General features: G+C 38.1%; 1 protein-coding gene across 2 annotated transcripts in view; it reads left to right on the top strand.

The window, feature by feature from the left end:
• gbf1 (golgi brefeldin A resistant guanine nucleotide exchange factor 1) overlaps positions 1–7625 on the top strand; it is a 229607-nt gene extending 221982 nt beyond the window's left edge. For both annotated transcript variants that reach the window (XM_061911029.1, XM_061911028.1), the window contains exons 35-40: positions 174–304; positions 463–564; positions 1958–2071; positions 2145–2322; positions 5430–5588; positions 5709–7625. In XM_061911029.1, coding sequence (XP_061767013.1) covers positions 174–304; positions 463–564; positions 1958–2071; positions 2145–2322; positions 5430–5588; positions 5709–5962 — 938 coding nt within the window. In that variant the 3' untranslated portion in view covers positions 5963–7625. The remainder of the gene's footprint in view (positions 1–173; positions 305–462; positions 565–1957; positions 2072–2144; positions 2323–5429; positions 5589–5708) is intronic.
• Positions 7626–15130: the final 7505 nt, after the last annotated feature.

Raw genomic sequence — 15130 nt, 5'->3', positions numbered from 1 at the left:
TTATTGATGACAAAGCATAAACATTTTCTTACACATGTTTTTGTTTTCTTAAATTTTATTTTAACCATCAAAAAACAAGATACGGTCTGCAATTTAGCCACACCTGCCCAAATTAAAACCTCTGTTTGAAGCTCGGCTTAATGACTGTGGTGCTTCAATGTTTACATATTCAGGTATTGCTTGGTTGTGCTGTGATGCCAGACGACAGGTGCGCATGCAGGCACTCACCTACCTTCAGAGGGCTCTGCTCGTTCACGATCTGCAGACGCTAAATGCTACGGAGTGGGAGTCCTGCTTCAATAAGGTATATTTGCTGCAAAGACTTGGAAAAGAAAGCAAGCACGACAGTGTCATAAAGTCTAAAAAAAAAAAAAAAAAACAATTTCCCTTGTGGATCATTCAAGTTTGTCTAAGTCTAAGTCTAACTACCTACTTCAAAAGTCACATGTCTTCTTCTTGCAGGTTCTTTTCCCACTGCTGACCAAGTTGCTGGACAACATCAGTCCAGCTGATGTTGGAGGAATGGAAGAGACTAGAATGAGAGCATGCACCCTGCTGTCAAAGGTTCATGGCATATACACTGTACATACTAGCCATGGTCAAAATACAACCTCTTTTACTTCTTATACAAAATCAATATTGGAGCCTTGAGTATTGGCCAATACTGACTATTAGTCATATGTACATGGACGAAATATATTTAATCTAATCTTTATTCGAATTAGAATGTTACTGTGTAAATACACCCTGAAAACAATTATCTGATTGCGTGCATTTTCATGCATCACACCTTAAATAGGAATACTTTACTTTAACATGTGCAGAGCATAACATAAACGGAAAGGTCTGTTATTGTTTGTGTTATGGCGCCATCTTTTGGACTAGTTCGTTCACTGCAGTTGCTAAGGAAGCAGTCGACTTCCACTGCGAACAAACATGGCTTTATGCATTTCTGCTTGTCCGACGATATCACAGTATTTGGTTATCATTTTTTCCTTCTGATCACTACTTTTGTTTTAACTCTCTTTTTTAAATGTAGCTCTGCCATTTATGTTGGGATATGTATACGTTGCCGCACGCCTTCAAGTTACGACATTCTTTGTATGTGTCTGAGGCTAGCAATTAGCAGTTGGAGTAGCTGTAATTAAGTGAATAAAACAGCTCGTTAAGACAACAACTGGATCCCTTCTTTTGTTGTTACATCGACACATGACACTCCAGACAATATTTTGGTTTTTTTGCTCAATTTGTTTTAAAGCAACAAAAATTCAACAGCATTTAATGTTACGTCTGTACATGTTGAATGGGGGGAGACAGCATTAAGACAACCGCTTCATTCCGAGATTATTAAATTTAGTCCTACCTCTTAACACCAAAGTATAGCTGCCATTAAAGGCATACGCAGTAACAATAATTCTGACCCAAATTTCCTCTTCCAAGTAGGCTTCATCAGTTCATGCTCATAGACTCAGACAAAATCCTAAAAGTATCAAAATACTTAAATGTTATTACAAATGTGCCCGTTACTACATTACACACATACTTACAACATGTATATAAAACCTTATTGGAGGCGTTTGGATATTTTTTTAAGGGATTTACAGGCAGAATGGAGCTGCTCCTATAGGCTCCATTGTAAACGGACTTTCGATCGGATGTATTTAATACAGTATTTAGGATGAATTAGAAAACCTATCTGTCGTCATGTCTCATAATAATTCCAAAAAAAGTGCTGCTACCTTTTAAGTGCACTTTTGTCTGACACAAAGACAGGAATTAAACAAGCAACTTACTAATCGCTCTGATGGACAATCAGTAATTACTAGAGCTTTTATTTTGCCTAGACCTTTACACTCTTTCATGGCCTTCTCACCATTTCAAATAATACTGCGTTAGAATGTGTAAGTGTAGCTTAGAAAACGTGTAATGTCATGTAATATGTGATGTTTTTCTGCAGGTTTTCCTTCAGCACCTCCTACCTCTGTTGTCCCTGCCAACCTTTGCTGCCCTTTGGCTCACCATCTTGGACTTCATGGACAAGTACATGCATGCAGGATCCAGTGACTTGTTGGTAAACATGACCTGTCAATCAAAAGAATGACCAGCGTGTGGCCGACATGGTGCTTACCTGCGTGCTTTTCCAGTTGGAGGCCATCCCCGAGTCTCTGAAAAACATGCTGCTGGTGATGGACACAGCAGAGATCTTCCACAGTGCAGATTCCAAAACCAAATACTCAGACCTGTGGGAAATAACCTGGGAACGAATTGACTGCTTCTTGCCTCACCTGAGAGAGGAACTTTTTAAACAAACTGTTTTACCAGGTATGTTGATTTAATGTACATTCTTCACGCAGCTTCTCAAAAGGAATATGTACTACACAAAGTATTTGATTAATCCAGTGTAGAGTTACAGCGCACACATGCACGCTCGCAATTTAAAGGTGCCATATGTAATAATTTCATTGTCAGGTCATCATTAAATGTAAAAAGGCATTAATGAATCATGTTTTTTTCGAATACTTTCATAACAGATGACGGTAGTTCAGCCGGAGTATGCTAATTTCAAAATTAGATTTACAGCCCCGGAATATTGTTACTGTTTTTATTTCGATGGCCCGCCCTCCACCGTTGGACCAATTAGAAAGTATGTGAGTGTGTCACATACATGTTGCCATCCACGCACCGCCCTCTTTGTCTAGCAACTGCCACTGGTAAAGTTACTAAACATGTCAGACCTTAATAAAACTAAAAGGCATCGTTACGATTCTTAATTTAGTCATGACAAAGCCAGGAACAAAATTAGGGTTTGTATCGGAGATGCCTTTAAAAGATGGAGACGATTGAAGACGTAGAAGATTTTTTCATCTGACGCCAAACTTGCTAACTTCCTCCCTATTTTGTAAGTCAGGCATTTCCGTTTTCTTATTACTTGTAATAAATGGATATTGACATTTCGTAGGTAAAGTTAATTATATTTATATAGTGCTTTTCTCTCGTGATTCAAAGCGCTTTACATAGTGTAACCCAATATCTAAGTTACATTTAAACCAGTGTGTGTGGCACTGGGAGCCGGTGGGTAAAGTGTCTTGCCCAAGGACACAACGGCAGTGACTATGTATGTATGTATGTAAACTATATTGCCCAACAGTCTATGATCTTGTCTAACAAAGCTAGTATGTTTGTGCAATGAATGCTTAGGCACAAAGCACCATCACACTAGTGTAATGCTTACTTAGCATGCTAGCCCCGTCAATGACACTGGACATATAGGCCAATGGGGTTAATATATGCCCGTTAGCCTGTATGTCGATGTGTATTCCAACTGACAGTGCAACATATATTTTCGACGGATAAAACCTATGTGGATACGGGTAGAGTAAGTGACTATTTCGTTCTCAATATGCTGATACGCTGAGGAAATGCGTTCCAACATTAGCACGGCTAATTGCGATTTCTGGTACTGTATGTGCATCGGGCACATATGGTTTGGTATTTACTTGGCACTACATATACATATATATATGTGTATATGTATATGTATATATATATATATATATATATGTATATATGTATATGTATATATATGTATATGTATATATATGTATATGTATATGTATATGTATATATATATATATGTATATGTATATATATGTATATACATTAGGGGTGTGGGAAAAAATCGATTGGAATACAAATTGCTATTCTCACGTTGTGCGATTCAGAATCAATTCTCTTTTTTTTTTAATTGATTTTTTTTTTTTTTTAATCAATCCAACAAACCAATACACAGCAATACCATAACAATGCAATCCAGATCCAAAACCAAACCTGACCAAGCAACACTCAGAACTGCAATAAACAGAGGAATTGAGGAGACACAAACACGACACAGAACAAACCAAAAGTAATGAAACAAAAATTAATTTCATCAACAACAGTATCAATATTAGTCATAATTTCAGCATAGCAGTGATTAAAAATCTCTCATTGACATTATCATTAGACATTTAGAAAAATGTAAAAAAAAAAGAACAATAGCTTACACTTGCATCGCATCTCATAAGCTTGACAACACACTGTCCAATGTTTTCACAAAGACAAAATAAGTCATATTTTTGGTTTGTTTAAAAGTTAAAACAAATTTATATTATTGCAATCTGTTGATAAAACATTGTCTTACAATTATAAAAGCTTTTAAAAAAAAATCTACTACTTTGCTAGCATGTCAGCAGACTGGGGTAGATCCTGTTGAAATCCTATGTATTGAATGAATACAGAATCGTTTTGAATCGGAAAAATATTGTTTTTGAATCGAGAATCGCAAGCTATATGATTTATGCATAACCTGGTTTTTGCGTAATGTGGGTTGGCTCATAGAATTGCACTCTGCACTTAAATATGGTGATGTGTGTACATGCAAGAAAATGCAGTGTGTCAGGTTGGATGCAACATGGAGTGAACGGAATGTGGCGGTAATTTTACTGTTGGCCTTGACTTGCCATCAAAGCAGGCCTATGCGATATATAGTACATTATATTTTGATGGTGGTCTGTGCGGTCAAATTAGACATTTTAGCAGGGTAAAGCCAACTCCCTACAAAAAATATTGCTGCTTAACTTTACAAATACATTTGGCTAATCGACGTCAGTAAAATGTGGCATAATTACTTCGTAAACCATTTTGCAAGAATCATAAACAAGAGAAACCTACAGAGTAGGACTCGTCAATTGCCATTTTTAGTTCCTTGGAGTAGAATTGGGATTCGGCGGATATCTGGCAACCTTAGTCGTGGAAAGTGGTAGGGGACTACAATTTTTTTTACCGTGTTTGCAGTACCATTTATGGCCACTTTACTATATATGGCACCCATCCATCCATCCATTCTCTACCGCTTGTCCCTTTTGGGGTCGTGGGGGGCCGCTGGAGCCTATCTCAGCTGCATTCGGGCGGTAGATGGGGTACACCCTGGACAAGTCATCACAGGCCAACACAGATAGACAGACAACATTCACACTTACATTCACACACTCGGGCCAATAGTTTATTGTTGATGGCACCCATAGTATGGTATTGCTCCTTTACATTACACGTGCACACTTGTAGCATAGATGACAGCCTTGCAATTGCTCCTTCACAGTTACATTTGACAAACCTTCATCATAGAAATTGATTGTCAAAAAAAATCCACAAAGTCACAATAAAGATATTTAATGAATGTGATTGCTCCTTTACACAGTTATAAATGTATTATAAATGTGATCATGTAAATACAGAAAAAACTTGCTGTCATGCAACTGTATATGAAATATGATTCATTTGATGTTCTTGGGGGAGTGTGGTGCTTTTATAGTTCATACATTGTAATAAAGCATGTCACACCTTAGTATACCTTGCCCTTGTAATTCTCATCACAAATATTAATATATTAGATCCAGCACCCAGTCCTACATCAGAGGTTGTGCAGCCAAATTCCTCATCACAAGCATCTACAAGTTCAACACTCCAACAAGAAGCAGCATTGATGTCTGCAAGTTGTGACTCACAAAGTAGCAGACCAGCTTCACCTCAAGATAACCAAGCAGCCAATGGTAACACAATACTCTTTCATATTTATAAGTATCTGTTCTAATATTCCACCTGCCATCGTCAATACATATTCATAAATCTTTTTTATTGTCATATTCTAATTATTACTCATTGTCTTTCAGTTGCAGAGGCATTGTCTCCTGTCCCCACAGCCATGCTTCCTATGCCTATGCCTCGAGCAACACCTGAAGGCCAGGTCTCCTCACCTTTGAGCCAGTCTCCTCTCATCATCCAACCACTAGCCTCTCCTCTGCAGGTGGGGGTCCCGCCCATGTCCCTGCCAATCATCCTCAATCCCGCTCTCATTGAGGCCACGTCTCCTGTACCGCTGCTCCCTGCTCCAAGACCGACAAGCCCTGCTGACCAAATCCAGTAGTACCACTTCACTCAACACACAATCTTCACTCTCGCAAAACATTATTGGTCCTCTGCACATTGTACAAAGTCTAATTATTAATGAGATGTATCATTAGATATTACACTTACTAGCTTTGTCAGACACAATACATAGCTAAGATAATACCTTAGTATATATTGAGCTACATTTGGTTATTTTTAGCATCTTTAATGTATAATATGTATCAAGGTATTCACCATACTTAAATTTTTATTTGAAGTCTGTAAGAAGTTCAACACATTTGTTGATGTTGGAGTGTTTAGCAGCGTGTGTGCTTTTGACTAGCAGGACTCACAAATCAGGTTGAACGTGCTACTTCCTCCATAAAGTCTACTTTTAAATCAGTTGATAGTCATGATGCTGCTTCACCTGTCGTCTTTGCGCATGAAAATGTTGAGATTCCATGAAGGGACAGTTAGTAACTTGCATACTTAAAAGGTTTTCAGTAGCTCCTTTAGCTTTACAGCTTGGCATCAACACAAACACACGCATTGCAGCCAAGTGCATTGCGATCGCTTCTCCCCACTTACATGTATCAAACTTTCATAGTAGAAAAACTTCAAAATAATTCACAAGTCATAATAATGACATTTAATGCATGCAATCGCTCCTCTACACATACATTTTGCTAACTTTCATAATAGAGCAACTGCAAAATATTTCACAAATCAAAATAATGACATTTAATGCATGCCATTGCTCCTCTTCCCTTACATTTCGCTAACTTTCATTATAGAAAAAGTCTAAAATAATCCCCAGTCAAAATAAAGATATTTAACAAATGTGATCACTACTCCCCATTTCGATTTCACAAACTATTAAAATAGAATAAGTCCTAAAAATTCCAAAAAGTCCAAATGAAGAAATGAATGTGATACCTCCTCCACATGCAATTTAGATACAAAGTAAATGTGAGCAGGCAGAAACAAGGTATGTAAATAAGATAATTAAGATAAAAAAATAGTTGAATAAAATAATTCATGTTTTATTAATTACTCGTGGTGCTATGTAACAAATTAAGAATAATAATAATACTTTAACAATGGTGCAAACAATGTTTGTGCAGCATTGCCATACAAGATAATAGGTTGATGGTCTTACTCACAAAAAAAATAAAGACCTTTTTCTTTGTTTTTTGTTGGGTCTTCCAAGAAAAGATCACACCCTTGCAGGAGTTGTCGTTCTTTAAAACATTCCACTTTGCAGATAAAGTGCAGGAGTGATATTTTGATTATTATATTGTATATGTTGCAACACAAACACTTTCCCTGTTCAAGTGCAAATTGTATGGTGGATAAGATGGAGTTATATGAAATGTGCTTCACATTCATATTTATATGACACATAACTATTTCATGTCAACTGATTTGCAAATTGACTTAACGTTACGTTGTGTATAAGTATGACAATTTTTGTCTGGCGCATCCTGAGTTGTTTGATGTTATTTATTGAGGAAGAAGTCATGGCCTACGTCTCCATGACAACACAAACCGCTAAAGAGATTAAACTTTTATTATGTTTATTTTCTTGTTCAAAACTTGCTATGGAGATCATGTTTGCTTTATTCAAAAATGTATTGTGTACATAATATATACATGACAGGTGATGTACTTTTTACAGTGTAATAAAATCATGTGACAAAGCTTTGTCTTTTATTTACACACAAAACCAATGTAATATACAGGGTGTCCCAAAAAATCTACATCATTTCGCAGGCCATTAATTTTGACAGTTCTTGTTGAAATAACCTCCAATGTTCCGAGAATGTATAGAAAGTTTAGAACCAGATCAAAATGTGGTAAATGTCCTCTCTTCCTGGTAGCATTGTTGAACTTAAGCAGAGAATCACTTCCACAATGGATAATGTTACCATAGACAAGCAACAGTCTGTTTGGCAAGAGCTTAACTACAGACTTGACTTGACGTGTGCCGTGTCAGCCACAGGCGCTGCACACTTGAACATTTATGAAATTGCTATCAGAATAAATTTATAACGTTTAACACCTAAACTGTTCCCTTTCATTAAGGTAGACTTAGTAGTTTTCAAGATAATTGCTTTTAAAGTCATGTAAAAAATTTGGAGAGGCCATATACAGTATATTCTCTTATCCAACACCCTGTTTTGTCCTTTCATGTTTTAGTTATATTTGTGTAATTTTATTGCTAGACATTTAAAAATACATGCTCAAATTAGGGCTGTCCTGATACAAGTTTTTCAATTCAAATTTGATAATGATATTGGAGCCATGAGTATCGGCAGATACTGATATTGATCTGATATGATATAAACAGTAATAATACATAGTCTTATTGTATTGTAGTGGGGAATGTTAGAAAAGGTTTGCTCAAGTAAAAATAATCAAACATAGAGCAATGGTAGGTATAAAAAGACACTAACCTATTAACTGTCTGGAATGCACTCCAAAAATGCAAATATCGTTCAAAGGTTTGTTTATTCCAACAATTAGATTTACAAGGTGAAACCCATCTATGATATAGGCTTATAACACCCAACACAAGATATTTCAAGCCTTCTTTTGAAATAATGTTGATGGTTGTCTCACAGCTTAATGAAAACCTCAAATTGAAAATGTCAGAACATTTTGGGTTTCCAAAAACTGTAAACCATGATGATCACTATTATAACAAAGAATTGACATATCTCCTACGTCGACATTACTTTTTTAAAATTGTCACCTGTATGCTGTCTTAAAATTGGAGTAGTGATTGTTTTTTTGGTATTTTTGGCAACACCTAGTGGTTGCAATAATTGAAGTTAAGCTCATAACAGTAAGTTTAATGACACGAACAGGGTTGTTACTGGATACTTTCTAATAGACATCTGCCTAGGAGACTTGCTATGTGTTAGAAATATGCAACTATAATTATTTAATACGTGTTTATATTGACAGGTTATCGACTTTGCGTCAATAACTGTTTTAGACTGCAATATTGTTCAATTAAGGACACTTATTAAAGTATGTCTAGTTTGTCTGCTTAGCTGCTCCCGGTAGCCTACAACCTACCATGTTTACTTTTTGTAAAATACAATAAAATATTGAACCTTGTGTCCTCCAATGTAAGGACATATAATCTATACTTGTTTTTTTGACGATATTGGACCGATATCAGATATCATCATCACTTCGGGATACACCCTAGTTCAAACTAACAACTATGCTCTCCTGAAAAAAAGAAATGAAATAGCTGCATAACAGGACAAATTATTTTCAATACTGCTGACACTGCTTTTTATTTCAACTTTAAACACACATAACTTTAATGAGCATTTTTCATTGGTCACCACACCCAGCAGAACATTTTGAGTTATGTTGAGTTTATTTTGAACATAAATACACTTAGAATATGATACATCACAGAGTTTCATATCATGTATCTTAACATGTCCAAAAAGGAGTAGGAAGAGGCAAAGCGTATGTAATAGGGGCACAGACCCCGACGTGGCTTCCATGTCACATGCGCAGTTTAATAAAGTGAAAACTAAGGAAGCTGGCCGGATTCCTTAAATGAACAAGGAAGTCGCTACTAAAGAAGAAAACATGGCCGCCGCAGATGAGCGTGTTGATGGCTCCTTTGTAGAGGAAGTAATCAGATGATGAAAAACAACTGCAAGGAGGAGAAAGTAAAGAATTGCAAAAAAGGAAAGTGATCGTGCTGGACACACAACCGACATAATGCGACCCAATATGACGTAAAAGTCCCAAACAGGTCGCATTGATGCATAAATTGCAGTCACATTTGAAAAGATTAGATCCGGACAACATCCTCATGTGGCCCGATATGATACGGAAATATCACCTATTTCAGCTACAATCAGGCGGAAGGCGGAGTACACCCTGGACAAGTCGCCACCTCATCGCAGGGCCAACACGGATAGACAACATTGACACTCACATTCACACACTAGGGTCAATTTAGTTTTCCCAATCAACCTATCCCCAGGTGCATGTCTTTGGAGGTGGGGAACCCACGCATTCACTGGGAGGACATGCAAACTCCACACAGAAAGATCCCGAGCCTGGGATTGAACCCAGGACTACTCAGGACCTTCGTATTGTGAGGCAGACGCACTAACCTCTATACCACTGTGAAGCCACATTTGAATATATATATATACATATATATATATATATATATATATATATATATATATATATATATATATATATATATATATATATATATATATATATATATATATACAAACCCAGGTATTTAAATGAGTCCACTATTTCTACAAACCCTGTTTCCATATGAGTTGGGAAATTGTGTTAGATGTAAATTCAAACGGAATACAATGATTTGCAAATCCTTTTCAACCCATATTCAATTGAATGCACTACAAAGGCAAGATATTTGATGTTCAAACTCATAAACTCTATTTTTGTTTGCAAATAATAATTAACTTAGAATTTCATGCCTGCAACACATGCCAAAGTAGTTGGGAAAGGGCATGTTCACCGCTGTGCTACATCACCTTTTCTTTTAACAACACTCAAAAAACATTTGGGAACTGAGGAAACTAATTGTTGAAGCTTTGAAAGTGGAATTATTTCCAATTCTTGTTTTATGTAGAGCTTCAGTCGTTCAACAGTCTCCGCTGTCTTATTTTACGCTTCATAATCTGCCACAATTTTTCAATGGGAAACAGGTCTGGACTGCAGGCGGGCCAGTAAAGTACCCACACTCTTTTTTTACGAAGCCACGCAGTTGTAGCACTTGCTGAATGTGGCTTGGCATTGTCTTGCTGAAATAAGCAGGGGCGTCCATGAAAAGGACGGCGCTTAGATGGCAGCACATGTTGTTCCAAAACCTGTATCTACCTTTCAGAGTTAATGGTGCCTCCACAGATGTGTAAGTTACCCATGCCCTGGGCACTAATACACCCCCATATCATCACAGATGCTGGCTTTTTAACTTTGCGTCGATAACAGTCTGGATGGTCCGCTTCCCCTTTGATCCAGATGACACGATGTCGAATGTTTCAAAAAACTATTTGAAATGTGGACTCGTCAGACCACAGAACACTTTTCCACTTTGCATCAGTCCATTTTAGATGACCTCGGGCCCAGAGAAGCCGGCGGTTTTTCTGGATGTTGTTGATAAATGGCTTTCGCTTTGCATAGTAGAGCTTTAACTTGCACTTACAGATGTATCGAGGAACTGTATTTAGTGACAGTGGTTTTCTGCAGTGTTTCTGAGCCAATGTGGTGATATCCTTTAGAGCAGGAGTCACCAAACTTTTTTATACCAAGAGCTACTTCTTGGGTACTGATTAATGCGAAGGGCTACCAGTTTGATACAGACTTAAATTAATTGCCAGAAATAGCCAATTTGCTCAATTTACTTTTAACTCTGTGTTATCATTAATAATTAATTATATTTATCTTTGTGGAAACACTGGTCATCTTAATGATTTCTCACAATAAATACATATTTTTGATGACATGTTTTAAATAGGTTAAAATCAAATCTGCACTTTGTTAGAATATATAACAATTTGGACCAAGCTATATTTCTAACAAAGACAAATCATTATTTCTTCTAGATTTTCCAGAACAAAAATTTTATAAGAAATTCTAAAGACTTTGAAATAAGATTTAAAGTTGATTCTAGAGATTTTCTAGATTTGCCAGAATTTTTTATTTTTTATCTTAATCATAATAAGTTTGAAGAAATATTTCACAAATATTCTTTGTCGAAAAAACAGAAGCTGACATGAAGAATTAAATAAAAATGTATTTATTATTCTTTACAATAAAATAAAAAAAATACATGAACATTGGTTTAAATTGTCAGGAAATAAGAGGAACAAATTTAAAAGGTAAAAAGGTATATGGGTTTAAAAATCCTAAAATAATTTTTAAGGTTGTATTTTTTCTCTAAAATTGTCTCTCTGAATGTTATAAGAAGCAAAGTAAAACATAAAAATAAATAAATAAACAAGTGAAGACCAAGTCTTTAAAATATTTTCTTAGATTTTCAAATTCTATTTGAGTTTTTTCTCTCTTAAAATTAAAAAAGTCGAGCAAAGCGAGACCAGCTTGCTAGTAAATAAATACATTTTGAAAAATAGAGGCAGCTCACTGGTAAGTGTTGCTATTTGAGCTATGTTTATAAAATGTTTCAAAGGTTGAGAATGGTGAGCATTGAAGCAGTCAAACAATTGTTGAGCAGCAAAGAAATATGTCTTTTATTTGCTGAAAAATAAGTTTAGTTGTACTTGTGCAATGACAATAAAGACTTATCCTATCCTTTCCTAGAACAGGCCAGTGGGCGACTCATCTGGTCCTTACGGGCTACCCGGTGGGGGGGGGGGGGGGGGGGGGGGGGGGGGGGTCTTTTTTTTTTTTTTTTTTTCTTTGTCATGAAAAAGGGACGTTTTGTCGTGAAAAAGGGGGGTTTTTGTGGTTGGTGCACTAATTGTAAGTGTATATTGTGGTTTTATGTTGATTTAATAAAAATAAAAAATAAAAACTTTTTTTTTTATTTTTTTTTTTTATAAAAAATTCTTCTGCGGCTCTAAGGCCCTCTGGACCAAGCCATCGTAGACGGTGTTGTTAGGAATGAAGTTACAGCATTGGTCACCAAACATTGCACACACACACCTTCTTCCTTGGCTAGGATGCGGTCAAGGGCTATGCGGTTCTGGATGGCCATGAGGGAGGTCGGGGCAAGTTGTTCAGCAAGTCCCTCAACAGCGTCACGAGTCAGGTTGGTCAGTCTCAACAGATCATAAAAAACATAGTTAATGCGTTCTACATTTTTAGTAGCAGTCTTAGGGAAAATAGCACCAATGATAGGAAGGTTCACGAAACCTGCACACGATTCATACCACAATGTATGTTGTCCAGGGACCCCCCTCGGTTGCCCTATTGAAGGGGTCGGCAACCTTTACCACTCAAAGAGCCATTTTGACCCGTTTCACAAAATAAACTAAATAATGGGAGCCACAAGACTCTTTAAATTTATAATGAACACTGTATACAGAGTTTTTTTTGCTTTGTGCTATGTAAAAACCAGGAGTCTCAGACATGCGGCCCGCATTTAAATATGAAGATTAAATGTTAGTGCGGCCAGTGAGTTTTATATGAATGCCCCTTGTTAGCATCACACATACACACAGAGTGACTGTTCCCTCGGACGTCTGCTGAATTAAACCCAATCAGCAAAAATAAGGTTGTGCAACGATGGCACTGTCTTTAGTGCCCACCACAACTTTTACAAACAGCTTACCGGTCTCGTGTTGTATGTGGCTTCTGCAGACCCACACATGCTACTGCAAGGCATTCTTGTTCACACTGAGTTTGCCAGTTTAAACAATTTTAACACTGTTACAAATATGGGCCACACTGTGAACCCACACCAAAAAAGAATGACAAATACATTTTGGGAAAACATCCGCACTGTAACACAGAATAAACACAACATAACAAATACCCAGAATCCCATGCAACCCTGACTCTTCCAGGCTACATTATACACCCTGCTACCACCAACCCCCCACCCCCCACCCCCTCCTGCGTCGGTTGAGGTGGTTGGGGGGGGCGGGGTTTGGTGCTAGCAGGGTGTATAATGCGGCCTGGAAGAGTCAGGGTTGCATGGGATTCTGTTAAAGTTGTTTATATCACAACCCTCAGTGTAACCTGCATGGCTGTTAAACAAGTATGCCTTGCAATCACCTGAGGTTTGTAATGGAGGTTTCACACAATACGTGACCGCCCGGCACGCACATAATGTTGTGTAACAGCGGGAACAACCACATGTATTAGAAGATGTTAGGGGCATTGTCATCACGGCCCGCTCTCAATGTTGCTGTCCGAGTGAAAATCGCAGTATGCAAACCTCAGACAATTTTAGGGAACGGCACTGAGGTCAGAAATTTCCCGGTGAATTCGGGAAGGTCGACAAGTTTGATCAAAGAGCCGCATGCAGCTCCGGAGCCGCGGGTTGCCGACCCCTGCCCTATTGCATCAAAGTAATCACCATCAGGGTTTTTCATCAAATCAAAGGAGCCCGTTACACTTCTCCTAGATAAAACATGACGGCGTCGGCGGGAAGTTAAAGAGGTTTCACATAGATTGTTAGATGCTAAGTGTTCATTTAACTGCTCCGCAACAATTTTTTCGAGGATTTTTGAAATAAAGGGAAGGTGAGACACCGGTCGGTTAAAGAGGCCGCTGAAACAGGAGTTCCAATGGGTGTTAATTTGGTACCCACTAGGGTGAGTGGGGTCACCATTTTAACCATATCACAAAGCCCAACGGCTGACATCGGGATTCTAATGTACAATCTGTGCTCCCCACAATACCAAAATCACTACTTTTGAGCCCTTTATCAGTGTGGTGCACCAGGAAGGGTCAATGTTACCCAATTTTTTGGAGGACAAAGACGGTCCTGTGAATTGAAAACACGTGTAATTCCTCTTTTGGGCCACAAAGGGAAGAAGTCGGGTGGAATTGTCAACAGGATGGTACACACTAGCCAACAAATCGCAACCTGGTGGCGTGGGTTCAGAAAACAAGGAGATAAGGCAGTTTGAGCCATTTGTGTCAGTCAATTTAAAAGGGGTGGGGTAAGTGTTGGGAAAGGGACGTCCAGGGGAACAAGCAACACAATCACCCATGTTTTGGCTCTTGGCCATGCTAGTCATCCACCTGAGCCACAGGTTCCCTGCACCCGCTCGTAGGGTCAAAGCTACCAAGTTTTCAGTGGTGTGTGATGTCATTAGTATACACAGATGTGAGAGCTTTTGAAACGTGACCGAGGTGGAGTGGCACTTTAGGTGCTACAGAGGGGGCATAGGTAGTTAACGCCCTCTCTTAATAATCCCTTTGGGGTCTGTACCAATCTGGTCAACCCCCAAAATAACATAGAAGGCACTGGGCCATCAGGGCATTACACCCACGTTGGCAATTGTAAGGGCGAGGGGGTTCTGGGAACGATCAAAATTCCTCTGAAAGGTCATCCCTTCCCGAATAGTTTTGATGTAATAATAGGGGCAAGTGGGATTCCAATGCCCTGTGTAGTGGGTTACCTGCGTCCACGAGGGGCACTACCCACTAGAGTATGTATTTTGCTTCCGACACCAATAGCTCAGGGTTGCGTCGTAACAAAGATAGAGGT

The sequence above is a fragment of the Nerophis ophidion genome, linkage group LG09 (genome assembly GCF_033978795.1).
Source record: "Nerophis ophidion isolate RoL-2023_Sa linkage group LG09, RoL_Noph_v1.0, whole genome shotgun sequence".
In the NCBI taxonomy this organism is placed as follows: domain Eukaryota; kingdom Metazoa; phylum Chordata; class Actinopteri; order Syngnathiformes; family Syngnathidae; genus Nerophis; species Nerophis ophidion.
Note: the sequence above shows the minus strand (reverse complement) of the source record. Positions and strands in the feature narration are given on the sequence as shown.